General features: G+C 45.1%; 1 protein-coding gene across 1 annotated transcript in view; it reads left to right on the plus strand.

Annotated features, from left to right (window-relative positions):
* Positions 1-27,575, plus strand: part of LOC149350293 (putative E3 ubiquitin-protein ligase HECTD2) — a 30,495-nt gene extending 2,920 nt beyond the window's left edge. The window contains exons 2-20 of the mRNA XM_089576866.1: positions 7,774-8,060; positions 11,456-11,558; positions 12,458-12,547; positions 12,630-12,694; positions 12,807-12,852; positions 12,956-13,065; positions 14,382-14,533; positions 16,546-16,669; positions 17,115-17,211; positions 17,659-17,766; positions 17,868-18,000; positions 18,081-18,169; positions 18,420-18,581; positions 20,307-20,381; positions 20,476-20,563; positions 21,052-21,158; positions 21,248-21,363; positions 23,182-23,325; positions 26,986-27,575. Coding sequence (XP_089432992.1) covers positions 7,774-8,060; positions 11,456-11,558; positions 12,458-12,547; positions 12,630-12,694; positions 12,807-12,852; positions 12,956-13,065; positions 14,382-14,533; positions 16,546-16,669; positions 17,115-17,211; positions 17,659-17,766; positions 17,868-18,000; positions 18,081-18,169; positions 18,420-18,581; positions 20,307-20,381; positions 20,476-20,563; positions 21,052-21,158; positions 21,248-21,363; positions 23,182-23,325; positions 26,986-27,106 — 2,217 coding nt within the window. The 3' untranslated portion in view covers positions 27,107-27,575. The remainder of the gene's footprint in view (positions 1-7,773; positions 8,061-11,455; positions 11,559-12,457; positions 12,548-12,629; positions 12,695-12,806; positions 12,853-12,955; positions 13,066-14,381; positions 14,534-16,545; positions 16,670-17,114; positions 17,212-17,658; positions 17,767-17,867; positions 18,001-18,080; positions 18,170-18,419; positions 18,582-20,306; positions 20,382-20,475; positions 20,564-21,051; positions 21,159-21,247; positions 21,364-23,181; positions 23,326-26,985) is intronic.
* The last annotated feature ends 384 nt before the right edge of the window (positions 27,576-27,959 follow it).

The raw sequence follows: 27,959 nt of genomic DNA on the forward strand, positions 1-27,959 counted from the left end.
TTGTTGGGTCTGTTAACGTCTTCTAATGTTCTTTTCAAGAGAATTGTTGCCCTTTGACTGTGCGGCTAAAAAGTCACTTTCACACGGGCCATTTGGAAACTCTGTGAGAACTCCACTAACGGCCGTGATCGAGAGATTTGACGTCGACGCCGTACGATGCTTGATACTTTACTTGTTGCCCCAAACAAAATGTACAAAAAAGGTCCGTGTAGTATTGATGAAAAGGAGTGATGTGACAGGTGCTAAAAATAAGAAATATGCGGCGCAGAGCCAATCCTGTATCTTAGCTTCTAATGTGATTACAATCTGAGTCATAGCTTCTAATTTTGGCAGCTCTCACTGCCGTCAATTTTAAATCGCTGATATATTCAACACTCTCTTAATGGTGACACCGGCAGCAAAAGTGGGGTCTCTCCACGCTAGTCAGTAGTAGTGTTACTGTATAAGTACCTAGAGATGCGTGTTTGCTTTCCCTGCGGCGCTCGCGCCTCTATTGGCTAAGTGCGATCACATCGTTGATAAGCATACCCTCATTGCGGAGAAGCCAGCTTCTTTGCATCGTTTAGCACTGGACCATTGCTGGCAGTCCATTCGTACACCAGCTGTTCTCATGCTTTGAGGCATTTTATTTTCTGCGAGTGCACATGTTTACTGAAAACGCTGTTTTCTTGCCAATAACACGCAATTTTATCACAAGTGTTTCTAGATTGTTAAAAAGAAAACATTTGTGATTTGGTGTTTACAGCAGATGGCTCCACCCATCTACCACATGGCGAATATTTTGTTCATAACTCATTAAAATAGGCCTTGGTGCAGCCGACACATTATTAGCAAGCTGTGCTATTCAATGTCATAGTAATCTGCCTAGAATAAAGAAAGTTGGGTAGCCAGAATCAAGCGGACTAAGCTTGCACTTGCCCTAACCACTGCACTAAGTCCGGCTCCTGGATGCGATAGTGTAGGCTTTTCCTCATAATTTGGATGCTAGGGGGAGCAGTATGGCCGACCTACGCGCAACTGTGGGCACTATACAGTAAATCTAGTCAGTAGGCCAAGCGGGCTTACGCCTGACGCTACGTACTTAATGCCACGTTTTTTTTTTGTGGCCCTGTCGCCAGAAGAACAAGCAGGTAAGAGCAATCCTGAACTCCGCACATTGTAACTTATGCAAAGGGTTGGCTCTGAATAGCGCAGTGTTACTTCCGGCCTTGTTTGACAGATGGCCCAGACATCCGCTCACTACTGAGGCGAAAGGCAATTCGTGACCACAGCAGAATCCCTGCCACGTCTCGCCATCACCTATTTAACTGAATGATATTGCGCGCCGATGTAGAACAAGCTTAAACAGGCGCACAGGAACAGGGCGTTGACTGCCGTTCTGAAAGGAAACGAAAAAAAAAAGCTGAGGTGAGCGCAGCTGTCACTCAAATGTCGCTCAACTTGCCTTAGGAGGCCGGAAGATATGGCTGAGTTCAGTTCGTTAATAATTCTAGATGCCAGCGGCTCTGGAAGCACGTGACAACCGTTTGTTATGACGAAAGGAGAGGTCGGCGAACTGGTCTGTTGTGTATCAATGAGACGCAATAGATGGGCCTCCCAAATGGCTGACATACGCACGACATTTCGACCTATTTGGCTCCTTTCATGCCTTATGAATTACTTGAAACCTTTACCTGCAGTAAAATTCATACCGCGGCATTATGCTCCTGTGCACGAATCACGACAGAGACAAGACAACTACACATGATTTCAAAAAAGGAGGAAGAAGTTCCAGACTAACAGCAACATACTCGGATTAAAACCATTATGATGTGGATGGGTTCGGATGTTGCATAGTTGCAGAAATTTAGTCATCTTATTGTGTTGTTTGTGCTGAAAAGCAGGCATCTAGGTTTGAATGTGACTTTATCACGGAACATTTAGAAAAACCAAGAAAAACCTTTTCAGCCGCTTGTCACTTGTAGGTTACCATAAGAGGAGGCGCGAGCATGGCTGGACCAGTAGGAGCAGGTACCAGCACTCAACAGATGGCGGCACTCGTGAAGATTCAGCTAGTTGTTCAAGAATTGCAACAATTGCTCAGGAATTTGGATTCAACACTCTTTGTGTTTCGATAGTTGCATAGAAGTAACATGTTTTCTGCAGAAATTATCATAAGATTGTAGTTTCTGCTATGATACACGGTGCTTTGTAAATATATAGAAATTCCGCGAAAAACAATACGATGAAGTATGTAACTCCTTAACCGAAAATTCAAACCATGAGCACCATGATCATTCCCCGCACCCCCCCCCCCCCCCCCCAAAAAAAAAAAAAGAATAACGGAATTAAACTGAACTGAGATTAGACCGAGGGGTTCGAATTGGGTTGCATTCGTTGAACACACCTCGGCGCCGACGTACAGAATTTTGCGTATCATTGTTCGTGAAGTTTCTCAAAATGCCCGCATCTGGCGCAGCAGTAACGAACTCCGGCCACCCGTTGTGTTCGTTATTTGATTTATTTGTTCCTTTAGGAGATAGAAGGAGCACATTAAAAGCTCACATGCAAAAAAAAAAAAAAACACTTGAAAGCGCAAGAAAAAAAAAAAACCCAAAAAGTTGCATATTTCAAGTTCCCTACTACAAGTCGTCTGTTTCGCTCTTTCATATCAAATCTATATGTATCTCCTTTCGCTTCATGTTCGTGCCGTCTGCATCGACGTGCTCTACGTTCGCCCGTGCGAACGTAGCGCACGGACTCCACTCAAACTTTCGCATCCAGCATGCTAATGCCAAATAGCCAGAGCAAAGAGAAGCAGGCCAAAGCGACGTGGTAACAAGGATCGCGAAGAAAAATGGGCGATCTGTCGGCCCCTGTCACCAATAACTGTCACCGGAGGGAGCCCGCGGATGTCACGTTGGAGGCCGCGCAACGTATGTGTGTGTGTCCTGCAGGGCGTGTGCACACCTACATCGTGCCGATTGCCCCGCTCATTTATACGTCATGCGGAAAGCGCACGTTCTGTGCTGTTTCGCGTGGCTCGCGTCGAATCGAGTGACCTCTGCATATCTGATTCGCCACCGCTCATTGGCATGGCCACGTGCGCCTACGCAACAGAAACGAAAGGAAATGAGAGGCCTGCTAGCAACTGCGCAGCACGCATGTGCGAGAAAAAAAAAAGAGGAGGAGGTCATTCCAGAGCCATCGGTTCGAATGCCGCGCATTCGATTGGCCCAGTCTCCTAGACGACCACTGCGTAAACAAGATCGACGCAGCTGAGGGGGGAAAAAAATAAGGAAAAATAAAAGGGAACTGCACAATCAATGTCACGCTTGTTCGGCGGACGGAACGTCTATATCGCAGCGTTGTCGAGTAAGGTATAAAAATACGCTTCCGTTTGAAACCTGCATGCTGACATGGTGGAGGGGAAAAGAATAAAAGGAAATCAGAGAGACATTGTGACTGCGCTTCTCCGTAAAAGGCAGTACAGGGGCGCGAAGAGGGAGGCGTATGCGGTTGAAAAGCTCCCCGCTTGTGCTGACACGCTGTAGCTGACATGTGGCAACTGCTTGACGTCGTGTCATTAATAGCTACCCGCGTCACGTGCGCACGTAAGGGGATGACAGGACGAGGTATCGCTCCCATTTGACCTTTTCTTCCAGCTGTAACCGAGACAATCCGGTGAGATAAGACTACCTAATTACGCTAAGAAAGATATGGGCTTAGCTTGGGCTGGAGGAGACGCACGGACGTTAGTTATGGAAATTTTTTTGATCATAGAACTTCAGTGATAGATCGCACAACTGTGGTATGAATTGCCCGTCTCGAAAAGCGTGCGAGTACTTCCTCGCGTGAAACGAAAAAAAAAAAAAAGAGAAAAAGAACTCTGAATAGAAGTAGATTCTCTTAAGTTGTGGAAAAAGGTAATGGCTCTGATGTATGTAATTCACATTGCTGGCACCCCTTCCGTTACAGTGATGCGGTTTGGCAGTCGAATAGCGAAATGCAGAAACCGCAAGAAACGCAGTCGAAGGAAGTTCGATAAAATTCACGCGGTATGCGGTTCTCTGAATCACGTCATGTTCTCGATGCACAGATATCTATATCTTTCGCGCTACCTGTACTTAAAGTGTATTCTCAGCCCAGCCTCTTAACCGTTGATCAAAATGTCAAATGATATGTTAAGTTCATAAGACGACTCATCAGCTTCGAATAACGTGATTTCTTTTTTTGTCATTGAGGAACTGCTTAATTCACTACCACGCATGTCCCGCCACGGCGGCTCAGTGGTTTTGGCGTCCGGTTGCTGGTACCAAGGTCGCGAGTTCGAACCAGGCCGCGGCGATCGTGGTTCGATGAAGGCGAAGTACAGAAGCACCCGTTTGTTGTGCGATTTTAGCGCACATTAAGGAACCTCAGGTGGTCTATAACAATCGGGAGCCCTCACTGTGGCGTCCCTCATATCCCATGTGTCGCTTTGGAACCTTAAACCTTACAATTTACAATAACATGCATGAACGTCTGCCTATCCAATATAGTCTGCTAGTTCAATTAACGGTGTCCTTCATCTCTTCTAAAATGATTCCTCATCAACTTATACCGAAGGTGGTGCGCCGGAGACTGTTTACTAAAAGGATAACATTAGATTTTCAACTTCGTACAGTGTTAACGGTGGTGATCATGAGCTTTGGAAGTAATATGACGTGCTTGGCTGGCACAAATGTAGAGAACCGATACCACACCCAGAACAGTGTTCCGGCACGCCGCAGTTCCGTCGTAAAACCTAGGTAATCCATTTCGAAAACAACATTCAACGAATTACCATGAAAAGTACCCGGTTAACGGGTCAGTGCGCGCGACCACACATGCATACGTGAAAACGGAACCGTGACCTTCCGCCAGTTGGTACGGACCGTCTGTGCCAAAAGTAACCAGACAACGGGGTTGGCTTCTCATTCGTGTAGTGGAGCCCTTACGGCACTCCTAAAGACCAAAAGTTACCGAAAGGTGAAGACAATGGTTCTCCTTACCTTACAAATTTATAGCTTAAAGGGTGCCATAAGTGCTCCTCTACGCGGCTGAGAAAGAAACCTCCCGTTGTTGATTGCTTTCGCTAAGGCGGTACCAGTATGTGCAGATTTGGTGACAAAACGCTTGAGAGTTTCACTTGCTCAAACACTCCGTTACGTTTCGGGACATTTGAGGTACAATGAAAACGACGCGCGATCATCAGCGAGTCTCTCGTTCCTAACCAAACCAATCAAAGCGAGTTGTGTAAGTGTCCGCGGTTCCCAGCTGCAGTTTTCTAGAATTTACAACCGCATGTTATCTGATTGAAGCTGTGAATAAATTTTAAAGTAGAACACACGGTTTTTGTGGGTCGACATCGAGCGTTGCAAAGGTCTACATTTCGAGATCTCCTTTTTTTTTTGTATTTCTGCGTACTTATCTTCTGCTGAAAGTTATTACTATTCTCGTGAACTACACATTCATGGGAGGCCATGTAAACTGCAATTATTAGAGTCATCCGATAATCCAGGTAATTTCATTGCGGGTGAAAAAAGTGAAGAAGGCAATTAGAAATGACATGTTTACGCAAAAGGCGTACTGGCGCTAAAAAACGAAGACAACACACACAACAGGACAGGACTGGCGCCAGTCCTGTCCTGTTGTGTGTGTTGTCTTCGTTTTTTAGCGCCAGTACGCCTTTTGCGTAAACATGTCATGCTACAACCAACTAGCTCAAATCAAAGTATTGCAATTAGAAAGCATGGAAATATTGTGTGTGAACGCACAACTTAGAAAACTTCTAATATTGTGCTAAGTCTTTCGTACGATGATCAAGACGTCAAGTACTGCCATGAAATGAAGCAAAGGCCAATTAGTCGGCTTCAGTGAAAGCGAAGTTGTTTATGGTTTATAGGGCTTTAACGTCCCAATGTGACTCAGGCTATGAGGAACGCTAAGTTGTATTGGGCTGCGTAATTTTGTCTTTTAAGATTAAGACTGACAGGAAAGAAGAATTACACTCCGCTTTCGCAAACAGGGAAGGCTGAGGTTTGTTTGTGTTCCCATGCGAAAGAGCTAGCCATTCGAGTGTTTTCGAGTGCTGCCCGTCGGCAAGATCCCTTTTGTTTTTTTCTACACTGTTGTTCGGGTCATTGGCTAAAAAAAAAAATACGTCGCGTCCTTGGGAGCCTTGCGCGGGGTTGCACGTCAAGGTCTGCACTAGTCACGGCAGCTTGCGTAGTCACGGCATATGCAATGCAGCCGTCCGAACATGCCACATTTAGTTCGCCGATTTCTCTTGAAACTCCCTCGTGTTCCACCGCTTGAAACAAAATAAACTTCTGCAGAGTTAGCTGAGTCGCTATATACTTGCACGATATATGAAGGCACCGCACGGCAGTCCCCAAAAAAGACGCCGTTTCTCAGCGGGCGGGTAATTTTCGTGGGCACTGGGCTCATACATGCAAATGGTCTTAAGAATGGGTCGCGTAAGTCTCCAGGCTCAAGGATGTTATCGAAGTGAAATTGTGAGCAGGCGCTCCACTGATTAAGTGCACTGGCTGCTTGGCGTGGCGTTGTTAATTTTACTGAAAGAAAGGGCGGGTAATGAAGCGCGGCTAGGCCAGTTATTTGTTTTGAACTCCACGCATGTCTAGGTTAGGCAGAACCTTGGCATCAGATTCCTTGCTCCTTCTGACAGGTGAAGTGGTGTTATGGTTCAGGAAGCAACATTTTGCGTGCCTTCGCTAGTAGGTATGCCTCACGCAACCCCAAATGTCTTCATTTTGGCGAGACGAGACAAATGCGGTCTACCACGCTGTGTGGATTGGGTAGCCGTCGAAGGCAGGAAGAAAAAAATAGGACGCTGGCCATGACCGGAGTTAGAGAGGAGGGCCTTAGAATATGCTGCTTCACTTTCTGAGGACATTCGGACGGAGTGACACGCTGTGGTAGTTGTTGCGCGCTTCTACGCATGTGCGCGCACAACTCCTCATGTTTACCATGTTTATTTTACCTAATTCGTTTCCTCCATGTACAACCGGAATACAAACAAACAAACAAACAAACAAACAAACAAACAAACAAACAAACAAACAAACAAACAAACAAACAAACAAACAAACAAACAAACAAACAAACAAACAAACAAACAAACAAACAAACAAACAAACAAACAAACAAACAAACAAACAAACAAACAAACAAACAAACAAACAAACAAGCAAGCAAGCAAGCAAACAAACAAACAAACAAACAAACAAACAAACAAACAAACAAACAATCAAACAAACAAACGAACAAACAAACAAACAAGCATATATGCAAACAAACAAACAAACAAGCATATATGCAAACAAACAAACAAACAAACAAACACAACAAGCTTTATTAACTATTCTCGTACTACTTAAGCTTCATTCTGTCTGCCTCGGTAGGATTAGAGGGACGTCATCGAATAATGGAATAATAACCTGCAGGCATTTGTAAGTCCTCAGGAAAATTCTCCCCATTTCCTTATTAAGGTAGTGATATGCATCGATGACACTGAAGTCTAGGTACTTCCCCTTCTTCCGGTCATCTGTCTTCAGTACGCCTACACCTGAAGACTAAAGGTGCAGGCTGTCGATATTAGTTTGGAGCTCTCCGCTACGGCGTGATTTGTGGCCCACAGTATTGTTTCGGCGCGTGAAAACCCATCACCTCGTTAACACTGTCAGCGCTCCTTTTTAATTGCGTGGTGCTTCACCTGGCCTTGCATAACTGCCCATTTTTCCTGCGCAGGACTCCCAGCGTTCTCTGGTGCGCGTCACCGGATTCGGGCCGCTCATCACGGACAGCCTGGGCGCTATACACGCGTACATTACGGGGCTCATCCTGCGGCCTCCGTCCCCGGGCGCCCTCTACTCGTCGCTGCCGCCCGTGCAGCACGACGCCGAGCGCCGCCTCTGCACCCAGAGCGCCGGTTCGCCGCCGGAGCCCGCCAAGGACGCTGGGTCGGTCTACGGCCGCGAGCAGCTGCTGCTCGAACCCGAGTACCCGGTGCGCCGCAGGGACGTCCGCGAGATCAGGCGAGTGGTCTGTCTGCTGTTTCTGGGAGGGGGGAGTTGAGTCAACGCCGTGAACCTGCATCGAGAGCACGCTGCCACAAGGAACAAGCTTTACAACTTCCTCCGGTTTCTTCCCAAGCGTCTCTTCTTAATTTCACGCCGAATGAATCCATGCAATACGTTATCAGAGCTTCCTTGAACGAACGAACGAACGAACGAGCGAGCGAGCGAGCGAACGAACGAACGAACGAACGAACGAACGAACGAACGAACGAGCGAGCGAGCGAGCGAGCGAGCGAGCGAACGAACGAACGAACGAACGAACGAACGAACGAACGAACGAACGAACGAACGAACGAACGAACGAACGAACGAACGAACGAACGAACGAACGAACGAACGAACGAACGAACGAACGAACGAACGGTCGAACGGTCGAACGGTCGAACGAACGGACGGACGGACGGACGGACGGACGGACGGACGGACGGACGGACGGACGGACAAACGAACGAACGAACGAACGAACGAACGAACGAAACTGGCTTTCTTAGATCTAAGCAGCCTTATTAGATATATGTGCACAGGATTGAAGTTAGCTTTTTTTGCAGTGCTGCCACGCACGTGCCTTGTGGTACAGCATCCGCTTGGCCACACAGAAGTGCATATAGGACAGTTCAGACAGCTTCAGACAGCTCTGAGATAGTCAAGTAAACCAGTCAAGTAAACAGTCAAGTAAACGAGTAAAACAGTGTCAGAAATCTGAGCACATATTGCGCAGCAAAAAGGGAGAGAAAAAAAACTTGGTACTTCAGGAGCACCTGACAGCCCAGGTTTTTTGATGCACCCAAGTTTATTTCGAGCTGAATTCGAATTCATCTGTTTTTTCCCCCTCGTTTTGAAAAACAGCCAACTGAGCGTTCGATCGGTAATTGCATCCGATTTGAGTGCTCGTACGCAGTTGACTCGGGGATCATATCTGAGCCGAGCGCATGAGCGTTCGGACCCTAAAAGAAATCAACGCCGCATTCAAAGCTGTGCCACCAGCACAAACTGGTTCGGGAAGTGTCATGCAGAGATGGTTCAGGTCAAAAACATACCGAGAGCAGCTTGACCAATGCGAATGCAGAAGCATTCTGTGCGCTTTACTTCCCATACAGTAAGCGCTCGGCTAGAGGTTTGTTGCCGTTTACCATTCATCGTGAGTGAATTAGAGCTACGATTATTTATATATGTAGTACATGTTAGCAGCTATAGTTGTCGCAGTTGTAGTTAGCCATTATTTCTTATGGCGGTATGCCTATAACTCGCTGCCCAAGTGCGAGAGTGTGACCAGTCGCTACTCGCTACTCAAAGCTTTTTATTTTATTTTATTTATTTTTTCTTTCTGGTACCGAAATAGGAGCAAGAACAAAAGACGAAATGCCTGACGATGGCTCTTGCACCTTACAGCTCAGTCACTGCAGAACTTTCTCGAAGGTAGTCGGAGGAATTTCATGTGGCTAAATTCGTGAAGGCGAATCCGTAAACACCCCATCTCCAGTCCTCCTCTCCGTCCAGCATTTTCATTGATAACCATGAAGTTCTTCGATATTTGTTCATTTTCAATTGGTTTTAAATCCCGAAAACGTATTCAGTTCAGCTAGCGACGTAACAGCTGCGAGCACAAGGCTTCATGTACGTACACATCGCGTCATAAATAACGAGAACACGGTTCTGATTTCAAAGAGCACTGATCCATGACCACATGAAACTTCGCCGGCATACTCTGCAAAGTTAATGCGCCTATGAACCATATTTGCGCGCTATCATGCATCAATGCCAAAATTCTAATGCCTAAGACGCCAGCGTAATCAGGTTACGAAATGTAGGTCCACTTACTTCTTGCGACTGGATCGTGCCGTGCACACGGAGAAGTATTAATGTGTGCACCTGTATCTGTGCGTGTATGAGTTTGATAGTGAGCTCGTGCGTTCGAGCATGCGTGCCTGTTCTTACGTAATAAGTATTGCAGAAATTTACTGCGTTCACACAGTTTTGCCCGTTGAGTGAGTACCGCTAAGGTATAATCTAAAAAAATTTTCGCGAATTGAGACTCGGTACCCAGCATCATGCAATCAACAGGCTGACCAAATATTTAGGGGATTTATATATTATAAATATTTATATTATATTCCCCTAAATATTTGGTCAACACTGTTCCCACTTCGAGTTATTGATCAATTGGCTCTCGCCCTACCATAAGCTTGACGTACCGGTTAGCTCAATTGGTAGAGCGACTGCTCCGGTGAAGCCGTGGTCCCGGGTTCAAACCCCGGACCAGGACGAATTTTTCTTTAACCGCGAAGTTTATCAGAAAACTGTACAGCTTTCCTTTGTAGCCGTATGGCTGCGCTCGGGTGGACGTCAATGAGTAATTACTCCCTTAATACAAATAAACAGGCTCTGTTCAAATTGGCGACCTTTGAGGGCCACGAAGAAGACAGTGTGCTTCGGACATTTCGGGCGGATGTCCTGCGTCATCGCCGTTGTCGCATGAAGGCTGGCATTAAGGAAGGCAGATTCTGAATTTAATTTGAAGCTGCAGGTGGTGAAAGGAAGGGGATATTCCCTAGTAGGCCATCGAGGTGCTGTGGCGTGGGTCTGTTGGCTAATTGGGTCCATATTCACTTGTGAAACCTTAAATGAGAGTGCGGGCCTGCGGTGTTGATGGAGGTGGTCATATTGTGTTCAAAATGTACAGGGATATTTCTCTCCTCGTTTAAAATCAGCAGCAAATGTTTACTGCACGCGTGTTCTCGAAAAGAAAACCTAACCTACCCATTACTACCAGCGGACAGTGCATGTCCTCTCATACCTTGAGACGTTTAAGGCAATTTGGTTTCGTGATCGAGCCGAAATAATTTTTTCCTCCACACTCGCCTACCATAAAATTGTGCTGCTGATAGTTATTTTAACACGAAGGGGCGCACGCCATTACGCACGTCCTGCACGTGGCCGGCTTGACGAACAGGGCCACTCAAGTTAACCAACCCGCTGCCTACATTTACCGCCATGAATTTCTTCCCCCTCTCAGTGTAAGCTGCTGGCTTACCGGAAGGAACTGCTCGATTTGTGCGAACTGAACTTTCGAGTGCTCGACGGCCTTGCCTTCACGGTACGCAAGCGATGCTGTTGTGTGTTCACCGGGAACGGCGAAAATACACTGACTTTTAGCCTAGGCTTGGAAGGCCGTCACATTGAACAGATTGGGTAATATCTCTTGAGCGCCGAATTTTCTTTGGATAAAACTTTTTGGATGTGTCATGAATATTTTCCATTGAGAAGACACTGTGTAATGATAACGCTATGGTTTTCTTATTGATGAAGAAATTTCGATAAGTAGTCAAGTTTTCGTTTATCAACCATATATGCAGAGAACTCGTTGAAGAGGGCCGAGCGTCATGCTGCTATTCCAAAGTGCAAGAGTTCTACGAACAAACGTTCAGTTCATTGGTCGAGCTGAACGCGCTTTTTAAGGTGAGCTACACGGAGCATTAACAGCGTTGTTAAGTGTGTGTCACAAAGGCTTTGTGCAAAAACGAATATTGCACAACCCCTACGACCTGCCGCGGTGGTTCAGTGGTTAGGGCGCTTGGCTGCTGAGCCGGAGTGCCCGGTTCCAGCCAGGCCGCGGTGGCCGCGTTTCGAGGAGGCGAAACGCAAAATGTGCCCGTGTGCTGTGCGATGTCAGTGCAGGTTTAAGATCTCCAGGTGGCCAAAATTACTCCGGAGGCCTCCATTACGACACCTCTTTTTCTCTTTCACTTCCTCCTTTCTCCCTTCCCACACGGCGCGGGTGAGCTGTCCACCGATAAGTGAGACACTTGCTGCGCTGTTTCCTTTCCTCGAAAGCCAATATTCAATTTTCAAGCTCTCAGATCGTGTCCAGATGTCACGCGCTAATGATTAAGGCTGATAAATTCTATAAAAGGCGGTCAAGAGCGGTCCCTTGCAGGCTTTCTTTATTGATGCTAATAATTAGGAAATTTGAAAGCCCCGTCGCGGTGGCTCAGTGGTTACGGCGCTCGGCTGCTGACCCGAAAGACGCGGGTTCGATCCCGGCTGCGGCGGCTGAATTTCGATGAAGGCGAAATTCTTGAGGCCCGTGTACTGTGCGATGTCAGTGCACGTTAAAGAACCCCAGGTGGTCGAAATTTCCGCAGCCCTTCACTACGGCGTCCCTCATAGCCTCAGTCGCTTGGGGACGTTAAACCCCAATAAACCAAACCAATTTGAAAGCTTGTTCTCACTGTCTTGTTTACGATTATGTACGTTCCCTGGTGTTTACTGCTGCTCAGTTTTTCTTGTGTCCATTTTTTCTCCACAGCTTTCGGTGAACATTTTCTTTTGGTGTACATTACTTTTCACTTTTCTAGGAAAACCCAAACCAGGACAATGCAAAGCTTGAAGATCCCGAAATTAAAACCGATTTGCTGCACGTTGTTTATGATATGTTGGAAGAATTGGTAAGCCTTTCAACCCCTCTCATGTTGCCAATATTTTTGCAGTTGGTCGCGGAAATCCTCAATTTATGTCACTTTTTTACAGCCAGCATACGTCAGCAAAGCGGTTTTGAAAGGAATTATTAACTCTTTACTTGCCACCGATATCAGGTAATCGTTTGAGATGCGTTTGTCCAATGCGCACAAGACAAAAATTGGCTAAACATTGATTCCACGCTCTAGCCAAATTGGCATATCATAATTTCTACTCTTTTATTTTCAGGCTGAAATCAAAAGATGACACGCGTGCTGTATATATGCTGCTTCAGGTATTGTTTAGTTTTGATTTGTTGCATCCCTAGTTTTAGAACTGATTTCCTCTCATAGCATTGCTGGTGCAGCGATGTAAGGTACTTTTTACTGTCATTTCAGAATCCAATTTTCAGTAGCCAAGCGTCGTACACAGTATTCGCACACCTTCTGCGTAAAGTGGTGTCCTTAAAAAGTTCGGATCACCAACTGCTCATTCACTGGTTTTCAAAGTTAGTAGCATTTCACCATGCTTTCAACGTGTGTTCACATTCACCTGCTCAAATTATGAGCCTTACCTGAATCAACTGAATAAATCTATAAATATTTGATTCTGTGCCTTTGTGTTTCTCAAGAGCAATTGTCTCAGGAATGAAATGAATGTTTTTATCTCGCGATACAGTATCCCTAATAAATTCGGTGCATTGTAAGTTGCGACAAGGCACAGCTTTTTAGGTTTTTTCGTTTAATATGCCCTACTTGCAGGGGATATCACAAACAAAAGAGGACCGCATAAATATCAAGTATCGGGAAGAAAAAAAACAGTTCAAAAAACGAGACGAGATATTGACGAACTCCCAACGCCAATCCGCCCAGCAACGCACAATGTACAGACACAAAAGTTCACGGGATGCTGGTGTGCGGGAAAAAAAAAAAAATATTTCGACGCAGTCACCCAAGCCAATCTACCGCAATGTCTGAGGCCATGTGGGAACGTACTATATAACGTACAGCTGCCGGGTAATATTACCCGGCAGCTGGGTCGCGAGGCAGTGATGCAATTAATTTTTACTGAGAGCACGCATCCCGTGAGCTTTCTGTGGGGTATAGTACATTAATTATGAGCATATGTGAACAGTCCGATGACTGATGTCTTTTATAGTTCCTGAAGGTTTAGGAAAACATTTCTGAATAATGTTAAGGTTAACTGCTACTCAGTATTGACAAAACAAGCTCACAAAAATGAGACCCTGCAGAAGCAAAGGATACATGCCTTACTAAACTGCTGTTAGGAAATCAATACGTACATTCAGGCCGGAAGAAAGGCGCACAACGCCCGTGAAAAAAAAAAAAAACAAAAAAACAAAATATGTAAGCACTTTTTTTTTTAGCCGCATAAACAATAAACATGATTCTTGTTTCCGGGCAAAGGGTCTATCAAGCTTAATATATTCATGAACCGGTTGTAAAAGAATGCATCGCTGCAAATTAGGAATTAATGGCTGTGTGTGTTCGCGTTTCATTCCGGCCTGACCGCATAGCTCATTTTATTTGCAGAACACGTTACAAAGCTCATTTTCACCTATTGTCATTTTTTGTGTGGGCATGGGTTTTACGATGCTCTGCGAGAAAAATAATTATCGGAAATAATTTTCCGAGAGTACGCTTAATGTACTTATGCTCGTGAGGTTTCAACATAGCGCCTGTGAAGACTTTCCATTCGAAGAAGCTGTATAGCTTGGCTCAAAGCACTGAGCGCATCAAGAATCGCTCAGCCATTCTTATTTGTTTATTTATTTTTTTGCTGTTACGTCCTCCTGTCTTTCAGCTCTTCACCTGAGAGACTCCGGGCTTTAGTCAAGCGCCTCTTGCAGTTCATCACCATCAGAGAATTTCCCCCCGCAAATGGGCACAAACTGCCCTCTATTAGCAAGAGCCGGTGGTGGATTCCATGCGCAACCAGAGTGCTGGCTTTGATCAGTAGGTGTCCTTTAATACACGACGCGTTTGTTTTTGGCAGCGCCGCGATTCTGGCGTACAGACCTTTCTCACTGAACTCAAGGGAACATTGCTTTTGAGAAAAGCTGCAACTACGGCATAAATTTATATTAGACTGAGACTTACAAGATTGCTTTTACTTGTCATGTAGAGCTAGACTAAATTGATTCCCTCCCATATTTTCTTTTCTGGCAATGTTCTTTCTTTAATGCGTTCAGGCTTGCCTGTGGTGGAAACAAAAAATAATGACACGCAGCTACATGGTACACTAAATTTGACGAAGATACATGCTACTGATGCTTTGGACCACTAGACGCATCTTCGCAGATTAATAGTAGAAATATAAGCACAATCATGTGACCGTGTGCTTTACTTTTGTTGGCAATCCTGATGCAAACGAAATCCATCGTATTGCATGCCTGTAAAGCGGGTTCCTTTTCATGCTGATGTGCACAAGGAGATGCCGACTTTAAAACACCATTGAGGAGCACTTTTTTTTTTTTTCACGTACACTAATCAATTCCGCACGAGTTGTTTAGAAATAGCGAGTCCGATTATTTATGAACGTCAAGTGAAGAAAATTAAATAGGCGGCGAAAGCCTAAAAGCGTAAACAATGGTTGGAAAGGACGCGTACAGAGGAAGGCGCAAAAGATCGGTGGTACGTGACATACACAATAACTAGGTCAAGCAGACAGTTCTCCTGTGACTCGAAAGTATTATAATGACCATATCTCATCAAAACAAGTGGTTAATATAAGAACTAAAACATGTCTGCCATGTGGTGCGTTTTGTTCAAAAGTATGACTACACAAAACATTTTCGGCGAACAGTCAACCTTTTAACGACGGCGGCACTTAATAAATACACAAAAATATTTCAGTAACTAAGGCAGAAAGCTGGGATAGATAGACAACACAGGCGCTAGCGCCTGTGTTGTCTTTCTCTACCCTGTCGTCCTTGTGTTTTTTAGCGCTACTACTATGTCCTCTCAATTTCAGTAACGACGAGACAAGCCGTATTCTTTCCCGATGTTGCAAGATCGAAAGGAAAACAGATGCGGTCGTAACCACCCTAAGAGGCCACGTTTTATTTGTGCTAATTCAAAATATAAGCAGCTGCACCCGTACCAACCGCATCGCTCGCATGCCAAGAAAAATCACGCAATTTGATACAGCTTGCGCAGCCGTGCCTCGGCTATCGCTCGCAAGCGGAAACTACCCATCATCTCATTCTCCGAGCAATGTGCCAACGAAGCAGACAGTGCGGCAGAAGAGCGCAGCTAGCAAAACAGGAGTAAAGTTAAGTCGTTTATTTACATGACAGATATGGGTGAGCACGGGTAAAAAATAATTTGAAATCACTTGAGGGACCCTGTGACCACCCTTTTACGAGGCATACAGCAATAAATAAATGTCAGTATATTGGTAGAATCGCAGGTATCAATAGGTTAGACATTTCTCATATAGCACTTTTTACACGCATAGAGCATATGCATGTAGTATATGTTATACACGCATGGAAATATAGTTAAACAGTGTTACATCGATGTTTCCTCTCACGTTAAGACGGCAAGAATTACTCGCAAGCTGTTCTTTCCACATTCTGTACTTAAAGATAGCAGGTAATATAGCAAATGTGGCATTCTAAACCATAGCATCTTATTTCTGTAGTTGCTGCGGCAAAAACTAATAACCCATTCTTCTGTGCTTTGGAGGGTATAGGTTGGCGTAATTTGCGTGAGGCAAGGTAAGTTTCAAATCTTCGGTGATCATATTGCAGAGCTCATTTATATCCGGTTGCTAAATATTAATCATCCAAGCTATGAACTGAAATAGTCTGGTAATGTGAAAATCGGTGATCGGTAGGTGCATGGTAGGCATCATTAGCTATGTAACGGACTGCTTTTTTTTTTTTTAAAGGACGGACACCGCCGCATTTGTGTTTCCAGTTGGTCTTTGCGACACAATTTAATAAATGTTCTCGACGTTTCAGATGCTGCAAACAACAAGAAGAATCCCAACATTTTGACCTATACTGAATTCTACAACAGTGCCTTAGACCACATCGACCTGATGTCCGAATACTACCGGTGGCAGTCTCCTGGCAAGCACACTAAGTAAATCATTTCTGTTATTTGTACACATATAAAATCTCTTTGTTGATACAATTATGTCTTACAGGAGTTCGCGAGGCAATTTGAGAACGAATGCAATATGATCATGACTTTATGAATATAAAGCCACTGCTATTCGGAGCCGGATTAAACCACTCACTTTCACTTTTCACTCTACCAAATATTCTGCACTTTTTTAAATAAATGCACAAATTTTGCTCTGTTAAGCCTGACAACCGAATAAGAAATCAGTGTGTTCACCGTGAGCAGCGACAATGTAGTCAGCATGTTTCGCGTGCTACAGGTGATGCGAATGCATGAAAGTAAAAGTTATGTGCGACTCGGGCTAACAATGTCGCCAGGCTTATAATTATTTTGGGTTAAACTAAATTTAAGAGTAGTGCAGATGCGCTGCGGTCGCACTTAAGACGTTGATATTTTCGTGCAGGTTTTCGTACTGCCAGTACCCTTTTATTCTGAGCATCGTGGCCAAGAAATCCATCTTGCAGAGAGACTCGGAACAGCAGATGATATTAAACGCGAGGGTAAGCACATCGATTGCTTTAGAACATCGCGTACTCTTGCGCAGTGACAGTTGCACAGAATTTAAGAAGAAACCGGCTGGCCTGCTTTAGAATGTGCGCGTGGCGTTCGTTCCATGTTCCTTTCGCGCAGCGTTCACTTCAGCTGAAGGCTCCACGTGATGCTATACATTCATATAGGTGGAGGCTTGCTAATAGACGCAATACGGACGCCAACACCTTCGCTTCTTCACGACGTCGTGGCGTGGAGGAAGCCTGCAGAGGACTTTCTCCACAAAACTATCGCATCACAGCCGTTGAAGGAGAATGCTAGGCAGGTAGCCCTTGGAGTAGGCGCTCTCATCAAAAAGAGAGAGGGGATGGGGGAGGAGGGCAGAAAGTATGGGAGTTCTTTTATTTATATTATCAAGAAGACACCTCTAAATTCTTGTCGATTTTTCTGTCTCGCAGAGGAGCCTGCTAAACCGGGCGCTTCACCACCAGGCGCCGGATATTGATGTGTTCTTTCTCAACCTCAATGTTCGACGGTCTCATCTCGTGTCAGACTCCCTGAACGAGGTAAGCAATCAACCGCGGTGCCTGGTTTTCATGCCAGTGACTGAGCACAGTCTGGAATAGCTGAGAAAGATGAAACAACACTCATTTCTTCGTTGCCTCAGATTGCCCGGAAACAGAGTGATCTGAAGAAGAAACTAAAAGTTACCTTCGTGGGCGAACCAGGCCTGGACATGGGAGGCCTCACAAAGGAGTGGTTCCTGCTGCTTATCAGGCAGATATTCAGCCCTGACTACGGTGGGTGATTTATCCGGCGGAATTAAAACTAGAAATGCTCGTTACTAATTGACCAGTCGTTGTTTCACGGATATTTGCAGGCATGTTTGTATACCACAACAAAGCAAGGTGCTACTGGTTCAGCACTACGCAACTCGGAAATCTACGAGAGTACAACCTTATAGGCGTTATATCCTTTACTGTGCACTCTGCAGGATGATGCTGAGCAAATTGGTTCACATCGAGTATAACGAGGTGGTTCATATCTAGTATAGCACTCTTATCGTCTTGCCTATCTTGTGAACGTCCCTAATGCGGTATCTATCTTGCTATACTGTGTGCCGCCTGGCACAAGCGCATCTTGTCGCTTGCAGTGCGCTTTCATAACTGAAACTGCAGCGGGTGTACAGCGAACGTGGTGTATTCCTTACATTTCGCACCTAATGGGGCTCGCTGTCTATAACTCCATCATTCTGGACCTCCATTTTCCCACGGCGTGCTACAAAAAACTGCTCAACCCTCCCGTCGTTCCACACAACATTGAGAATTCGTACGTGGGAATCTGCAAGTTCACGACGGACGACCTGGCCGAAGTGATGCCGGTACGGCTGACTTGGCTTCTCTGTTTGCTTTTCAGATTACTTTCGTAAACAATTACAGGGACTCGCCAGATGAGCTGTCTATGACCCTAAATGCTAACCGCGTTCGATATGGTAGAGGGCTGATCACATAAATACAGACTTGACAGAATGATCTTCAACTGTTTATTTCCTTCTTGTTTGTGCTTTAATTTTTAGTCAGGTGCTCTTCTGATGGATGGATTTTTGGTCAGGTCTAGTCTAGCACGATAAAGATACTTTTGATTGTACATTGCCTTTTTTCTTGATGCGCCATGCATTAGTATATTTGTTAACCGTGGGCTTCTGTAGAAATTGCAACGTATATATAGGTGTTTGCGTTTTTGTCTGTACCATTTCCGGTACTGCCTCGTAGGAAAAGCGCCAGCCAGGAGCTCTTGCCTTTTGTCCCTTCATCTAAGGGTCGCAGATTCCCACTCTTAATATGTTTGAGTTCAAATCGGAAAACAGTTAAGTCGGCTTGATGTTGCGTATAATGTTTATTTTTTTCACAGATGGGTGTAGGACGTATCTGACCTAACTTGTGGGCCCAGCCATGCAATTCGCGCAAGACGATATCCGGTGGGTTATGAGCCATTAAGCGGATATTTGATGAATAAAACGCTCCATAAAGGGGGAATATAGGGGTCAGGTGGTCACTTCTCTTCCCCTCTCATGGAAACTGCGAAGGTGATGAGAGACGGCACTGGAAGAGCAGACGGCTATGCGCGAAAAAACGTAAACAGTGACAGCGTGGAGGGCATACACTGAACTACAGTGTTCTTCACATTATTTCCGCCGATATAGAATCCTAGATGGGCAATCTTTTTCCTTTTGATGGAAAACTTTGAAAATATACTTTACCAGAAATATGAAGCAGAAATCCATGGATATTGCTTTACAAGCGGTTGACAAAAGGAAAATGGGTTATAAAGGTTGTGTAGAGAAAAATAAGCCAGGTATAATGTTTGTACAACGCCCTTCTCCTCCACTGCGCAGTGGGCGTTTTCGTTCTACGTAGGTCCCGGGCCCTCTGCTTTATTTTTTATTCTTTGCCTGAGCGTGAATTTGGTGAACGAATGGCGGCTAGTTGACGTCTGCGTAGCCTATTAACTTCTTTTATACATCTCGGAAGAAATTCTTCGGTGTGAGAACATTTTTTTCCCTTGTACTGATCTCTTCTCTGGAACACAGCGGCACCAGGGTTCGAATGACGAACTTGGGCAACCTATATGGCATGCTTCGCATTTAATTTTTTTTCATTGATATACACCTGATGACAGTTTGAAAGCGGCAAGACTGACCTCGGAAGTGCTGTGCACTTTAAACAGCAAGTTAATCGCATTAGGCAAATTAGTTCGCAAATGACCAAACATGTCCTTGTTCAAATCAGGTAACAGTGGTGTTTTTTCTTCTGGATCAGTTTATCATGGGCCGCTGTTCACAAGATTTCCCTCACGTAAGAGCACATGCCCGTGATTGGCCGCTGCACGAGCGCTGGCCAACAGTGATGTGCAACTAAAAAGGCTCCGGCCAACCATGGACTGCACTTACGCAGAGGTCTTATGAACCTCCTCCCAGTTTTTTTTTTGCTTGTAATATATTTGCTCTCGTTTAAGCATGGGATTCTCGGTCGCAGTATTCATCACCTAACGAAAAAAAAAGTACATTTCTGCATGCGTCTCCCTCTTTCCAACTTTCCACGCTCAGGACGTTGCTGTGGGCTTGAACGAGCTGCTGGCGTACGAGGGCAACGTTGAAGAGGACTTCTGCATGAATTTTCAGGTACTAGAAGGTCCCAAACACTTTCTGCCTTTGCGCATTTTGCGTCTACTTTTAACTGTGTGCCCGCAATTGATTGTTTTTTTCTCGAAAAAAGGTATCCGTCGAAGAGTTTGGAGAAGTAAAAACTCACACACTCAAGTACGGCGGTGAGGACATTCCAGTTACAAGCGAAAACAGAGCAGGTGAGCCGAAAATTGTCCAGAAAAGTGTCTGATAAGAGATCATGCGTGAAATTAGTGGAGGCAATGATTGCCATGCGATAAGGTTTCGTTTTTGTGTGAAATGTTTGTCTTGTGAAGACGCTACCTCTATGAGTGACGGCTGCGCTCCATAGCGCACTGAAGCATGGTATCAGCGCAATGATACCAAGACTGAGGACGAGCAGACGAGTGTTTGACCGTCTTCAGTCTGCTCGTCCCTGTCTTATCTCCAGCTAGTGCAGCTGTGCTCGCTATATGATATCCATATCACAAACTTTCACTACGCGTAAGCAACACCATAATGCATTGTATGATAAAATACTCGGAAATCGGATACAGGATGCTGATCTATACCGAGAAAAGTAAATGAGCTGACATACAACTGAATGAAATGGTTTCTGCGCGCGACCTCGAGCATGAATACAGGACTGGTGTGAAAACGACACTGCGCTATTTTGCCTTTTGCGCAGAGTACGTAGATCTATACGTGGACCTGGTTCTCAACAAGGCCATCGCTCAGCCCTTTAAAGCCTTTTATCTGGGATTCCACAGCGTTTGTGCTTCTAATGCGCTCATTGTAAGTAACATAAAAACGAAAAGAGAAATTAAATTATGGCCCCCTCACAGTCTTCTCACAGCCCGCGGTTGCATTTCCTCGAACGGCAGATGCTTCGCCCTGAAGAAGTTGAAATGCTCGTCTGCGGGTGTCCGAAACTGGACCTGGATGAACTGCGGAAAGTCACCGTGTACGACAGCTTCGAAGAAGACGAACCAATAATCAGGTAAGCAAACCGTTTCTTGCAGCATGAGCAAAGAAGCTGTGAAAGGAGACACAGACACAGAAGTCTAATCTATTATGACCTTGGTCCTGTATTTTTCTTCGCATCTGATTTTAAGTTGGAGCGATTGGAAAGCCGTAACAAGCAGCTCTCTGTCTCTGTACCGACCACTATCAAACACGTAAGACGAGCGAACCCTGTGAATGCCGTGGTATTCCTTTTACGCGCAATACCGGATGGCGCATACTGTAACTACTGTAACTGTTGCATTTGTGGCAAGCTGTGTACAGTTGCCAGCCAAGAAGTCCGTACGGTTCAAAGCAATGGCTGGTGTAGACGCAGATTTTTGCTGCAGAAGCCTTCATGCCTATACTGGTTCCTTCGCCGAGGCTGAGCGCGGAATGCGGCATAATAGTGAGGGTCATCATGCACTTGCTTGTTCCAGAAAGGCGCAGTGTGATAAGGTGGGCTTGGCGCCTTATAATACAGTGACGGCTGGGGCTCTGAGCAGTCAGCGACGAGGTCCGAAAAGGAATACACGAATGCTGCGGAACTTGAAACGCGTTCGTGCAGCCTTTCACAGAGATCCGGCCACTCAGCGCAACGTAATGCACGAACTCGTCAAAGAGCTGACGCGAAGCTCATTGCGCCGCTGGTGGATGTTTTAAAGTTTCGTAATTATAAGCTGTAGGCGGTGCGTGAGTTGCGAGACAGCGATAAGCAAAAGAAGCGTGGCTCCTGCTTTAAGATTCTTGGTATGATGAAACAAGAGCCACCCTTGGTCCGACACTTGGTACTGTCAGCTGAAGCACTCCTTTTCTTTTTGCTTATGAAGGGAAACAAGATAAAAATGAAGAGTCAGAAGAAAAAGTTTGGTATTTCAAAGGAAAATACCGGAGATATAAATAAATAACTAAATGCCTCGAAGAAGAGGCTTCGTACAGTGCGCATAAGAAAAAGGAAGACATTTATAATTGTTATTTTCATGAAGCACATAAATTTTTATCGTTCACACTATACACTGTAATAAATAAATGTGTGCCCTATGATTACAAATCCATCAGAGTTTACTACAATCACTAAATGCCTTTCAGTTCAAGTTCGCAGCAAGGTTAAGGAGACACGCTATACTGGACATAGGAAACAAGCATTGGTGTTGCTAGAATGGAAGCTTGGGCGAGTTGTTTACGGTTCACTTGCCACATAGCGCTGAACAGACACGGACACAAGGAGACAAACAGGACGGATAGCGCCCGTCCTGTGTGTCTCCCTGTGTCCGTGTCTATTTTGCGCTATGTAGCAATGTAGCAATTGGCGTTGCTTTTTCGTCCAAATTTTTTTGCCAAGCAACGTTCCCGTGATTATGATCTCTCACAGGATATTTTCGTGCAATCAGTGGTTCACAATGTTCGAAAATCTTTGCTGCCTGGCTCAATGAGGTTTCAGTTTTCTATCGGCAGCTGCACACAGCTTATGGAAACGAACTCCTCTAATGCCTCTTAGAAGGGAATAATCCCTTGTGTGGTGAAATGCATTGGCACCGTAAACAGCCAGTAGGCAGCAGACTCGAGACAGAGCGAAAAATCGGGTGAAAGAAACGTAAAGAAAAAGCGAAGTAGCTATTCAAGACTATTACCTAAAATCGAACAAACTTTTGGCTTCTCATCAAAAGCGCACACTCACTACACTGTTCGCGCATTAACTCAAAATCCTATAAAAGCAGGATGCATGCTCTAATAGCGATCTCAGTGGCTGTTTCAAAATATTCTTTTTTTTTTTTTTGCCGTGAACTTGTATCGGTGGTTTGTTTCTTGTGCTCAGGGACTTCTGGGAAATCCTCAAGTCTTTCAACCCGGACGTGCAGAAGCAGTTCCTCCGCTTTGCAACGGGCAGCGACCGAGTGCCCGTCGGAGGCATGGGGGAAATGGCGTTCAAGATATCGGCTCAAAACAGCAACACAGACATGTAAGCAAACTCATGGTATGAGGAAGTGTTGTTACATATTGTTAATTTTAGGTCTATTCACAAGGAGACTGAATTTCGTAAAGGAAGTGTCGGATCACTGCGTTAATAGGTTGTCGCTACAAAAATTGTACGCCATTTCTTGCCATGCAAGTTCCAAGCTGTGGAAAATCCATATTCCGCACATCTTGGGCTTGAAATTTTTTCCCTGTATTTAAAACACGGGTAGCGCTTTTGTGAAGAACCGTTTGTGTCGTCGCCATGAGAGGCTTCAACATTTCATATTCAGAAGTGTTTATTCGTACAGGATCACATTCATGGTATACAGCCTCTCTGCAGCTTGTTTTCAAACTTGCTCTTAACAAGCAGAGTTACTTGCCCTGCTCGTAAGGTTTTTCTTTAATTATCTTAGGAATAAAGTGCAGTTGACGCAGGAAGAGAAAATACATTACTTTGAAACGCAATGGACGATGTTTTTCCGTAATTCCACCTCTATATTCGAAGTCGTCGATTAGCCCTTTTATGCGTAGCGTAAACTGGCCACCCCTAACCCCCTAACAATTCATTGCATGCATATTTGAGCCTATCGATTGTTTGATTGATTGATTCATTCATTCATTGTGACGTGCGCTTTAGCGCATTTCGCACGCGATAATTTAGTCAATAATAGATATACATTTAAAGCCGCCAGCCGATCAATATTCCTGAAGAACTTTCAGCCGCTTTGAATTATTTTACTGCGCCGGAACTTATAGTGACCATTCGCCGCATGCATTTAGCCGGTGTGTGTTTGTCTGTCTGTTTACCTGAAGCCGGTTTCATGGCAGGCTGCTTACCAGCACACCGTGTGGCGGGCAATCTACCCAGGTGCTTACTCGTATATACAGGGTGTTTCAGGAAAGACTGAGAAATTCTCGAAAATAGGTTTTTTGAGGCAAAAAATAGGGCTTTTTCAATATAGTATTATCACTGTTAGCGGACACCAGAAAACCGGTCAATCCTTTTATGTAGCATGCGGTTAACTAACTTTTGATAACTAACTATTAGACTTAGGCTCTTAGTTACAAACAGAGATTTGAAGCCGGTTGTTAGTAATAGTCATATCAATTTTTTAAACTTAGAAAACGCGATGAGCATTGGCGCTGTGCCTCGACAAAATTAGGCTTTTTACATGTTACGTTCACTGGAGATTCTAAAAAATCTAAAAAAATGAAATGACTAGTATTAACGACCGCCTACTAATCGCCTAACCGCTAACTAATCGCCTAATAAAGGGTAAAAGTCAATTATAAAAAAATTGAGTTAACCAGCTTAACCAGTTGCGGTGTACGCCAACACTGGTACTACTATGCCGCAATAGCCATATTTTAACGCCAAAAAGACTATTTTGAAAATCACTTAAACACTTATCTGAAACACCCTGTATGTACCTGGGCAGGTTGCCCACCACTTGTTGGGCAGGTAAGTAACCTGTCCACACTGTCAGGCGGCAGCTCAATTAATCGCGACAGTCTGCTCGGGAAGAGCAACGAAGAACTGCCATCCGGGAACACTGTATCTGAACACTGGAACCGAAGTGTAAACCGAACTGCTAGCGCACCTAATTCGCATTTCACTTAATTACGCAAATCGACCATTATTTTGTAGCGAGAGCTACACTACGGCAGCCGCTTTGCGAGGTCAGCGTGGCTGCGCGCTGAGCCATGGCACCACGGGCAAGGCGTCGCGCCTAACGGGCGATGGCGTTCCTTCGTAAAATTGAAAAATGGTATTTGAGGAAAGGGAATACGGAGTAACTGTCTCACATACCTCTATGGACACCCGAACCGCGCCATAGAGGAAGGGATAAACAGTGGGATCAAAGAAATGGTTTGTGGTATATGAGGGTTTAACGTGCCAAAGCGACTCAGGCTATGAGAGCCGCCATGGAGAAGGGCTCCGGAAAATTCGACCTCCTGGGGTTCTTTAGCGTGCACTCACATCGCACAATACAAGGACCTCTAGAATTTAGAATCCTTCGAGATTCCAGCCGCCCGCCTCGTCAGTTGTGCGCATGCACGGAGTATCGTCAGAGATACGGCGGGTATACGAGGGGGTACCCAAAAGAAACCGGACTTATTTTTGTTTGAACTTATTTGTTCACATTTTAAGCACAGACCTTCAATCTCCTTTAAAGTATTCCCCACTTGCAATGATACGCTTGTCGAATCTTTCATTCAATTTTTCAAAACATTGTTTAAATTCATCTTTTGTGATGCTTGACAGTGCCTCCGTCGTTTTTTTCTTCACCTCAGCAACACCAGCGAAACGCTTTCCATTCACCTATTTTTATCATTCTAGGAAATAAAGAAAGTAGCATGGGGCAAGGTCGGGAGAGTATGAGGGTTGAGAAATATGGGTCATGCCATTTTTGGTCCAAAATTGTCGTAGAGACAGGGCTGTGTGAGCAGGGGCATTGACATGATGGAAAAACCAGTCACCCGACTGGACAAATCTAGCCGCTTCCACCGCACACTGTTGCCCAATCTTTTCAAAACATCCAAGTAGAAAGCCTGGCTAACTGTCTGACCCTGCGGAACAAATTCTCAATGGACGACTCCTCTCACGTCGAAAAAACAAATCAGCATTGTTTTGAGCTTTCGTTTCACCTGACGAGCTTTCTTGAGGCGAGGGGAATTTGAAGTTTTCCATTGGCATGATTGTTGCTTTGATTCAGGATTCGATTCAGGAACACTTGAGTTGTCCCCATAGCATCGTCCTTGTAAGTCTTTCTTAATATTGCAAGAATTTCCATTCAACTTTTTCCGAGCAAAAATCAGAATTTTACTGGCGCACACTCTTCAAGAAAATCACTCATTGCAAAAACGACATTCACACAAAACAGTCGTCACTCTAAAGCTCTGCCTAAACTAGTCTGACCTCCTTCAACGACGGCACTCGGCTTACTGACTCTCGAATGTTCGTTCTATGCGCCCCTAGTGGCAAAACGCGGTACCACAGAAGCTTTACCGACCAAAAAATTTAGTCCGGTTTCTTTTGGGTACCCCCTCGTATATATCCCAACGATACGGAGCCTGTGGTAGAAATGGACAGCTCGGAGGAAGCTAGGGCTCGTCGTAGGAAAGAAGGCAAGAGGAGGCGGCGGGCCGAGGAGACCGAGGAAGAGAGCGCTAAGCGTCTCGATAAGCGACGTAAGGACGACGCGGCTAGACGGGCCCGCTTAGCGGACGTCAGTGCATCCACGACGACAGATGACGATGAATTCAGTACTGCTCCTCTGAAAGGAGCTAGACTCTCGCTACTCGACGAGGTTTAACCAGAGCTAAACCACAGCCATTTTTTTTTTCCTTTTCGAGTTCCTGTCTCTGCTTCAAGCTAAAAAATTGCGGAAACACTAACTGCGATGTTGATGTAGAGACTAACGGCGGATCCATCGGAACGAAGAAATTTATGGCAAGAATCATTGCTTCAAGTCTGTAGCAATGAATGCTTGCCTGTTTCCCCTGCCCTTCCGCACCCCCTCCACACACACAGATACACTCCACAAACGCACACACAAAGAATCAGACATACCCCACAATTTTTTGGGCGTTTTGATTGCTCCCTAACAGGGCTTACTCATATTAACCAAACGCTAACAGTCTTGCCTGTATACGTGCGCAGGTTACCCGTGTCCCATACCTGCTTTAATCAGCTGGTGCTGCCCAAGTACAAAAGCAAGGAGATCCTTCGGGAGAAGCTCACCATTGCGATCTCCAATGCCGAAGGCTTCGGCCTCGAGTAGGACCAAGACCAGCCACCAGAAGCGGACCGGAATGGGGCCTTACAAAGTTTTTCCACTTGTAAACAGGGCACCCTAATCGTACACTGGGGCCGTACATGAATGTAAAGGATTGTACAGCATACTTACAAGTGCGCCTCACAGTGTTCGTCTTGGTGTAGAAGCCTTTCTCACATGGCCCTTCGAAGGTGACACAGAATGCTTTCGAGTCAGTTTTTTTTTATCTATTCCAATACAACCAATGTGCAGATGTGCAAAGCGCACAGCGGTTGAGTGCCGCTGCTGAAGCAGCGAGAGTATGCCCTTTTATATCTTGCGGTGGGGACCTTCAAAATATCGAGTGTCATGTATCACACCATTCTGCTCTTTCATATCCATGACTCCGGAAAGAGATAATACAATATAACTCGAAAAACAAAGTTTTGAAGTGAACTCTTTTTGGTAAAAGACGGGAGCAGTCAAGTGGTAGATGGTGATTGTTACGAGGATGCGACAATAAAAGAACGTGTTTTAAATACGCTCACGACCAAATGATTCCAAGGCCTTTTGTACAGGGGAGAGGTACGAAAGCAACCCGAGGCTGGCCGGAAAACCCGCCCCTTGGGTTTGTTATGACTGAGTGGTCAGAAGGACGCCGAAATTTTTGTTGATTTTTTTTTGCGTTATTACTGTACTGAAGAGATATCGTGGAATGCGGACGAACTACGCAGAACAAAATGCGTAATTTTTTTTTGCAAGGCATGCAAACAAGAAAAGAATTCATTTTTTCCTCTGTTTTCGTGATTTCATGGCTACTTGAAGAATCTTCGCATTCTGCGTGGTTCGTCCAAATTCTGGTGCCCCTTTTCTCAATACT

This window comes from Amblyomma mixtum, chromosome 3 (genome assembly GCF_055824585.1).
Source record: "Amblyomma mixtum isolate Tamu chromosome 3, ASM5582458v1, whole genome shotgun sequence".
Classification (NCBI taxonomy): Eukaryota; Metazoa; Arthropoda; class Arachnida; order Ixodida; family Ixodidae; genus Amblyomma; species Amblyomma mixtum.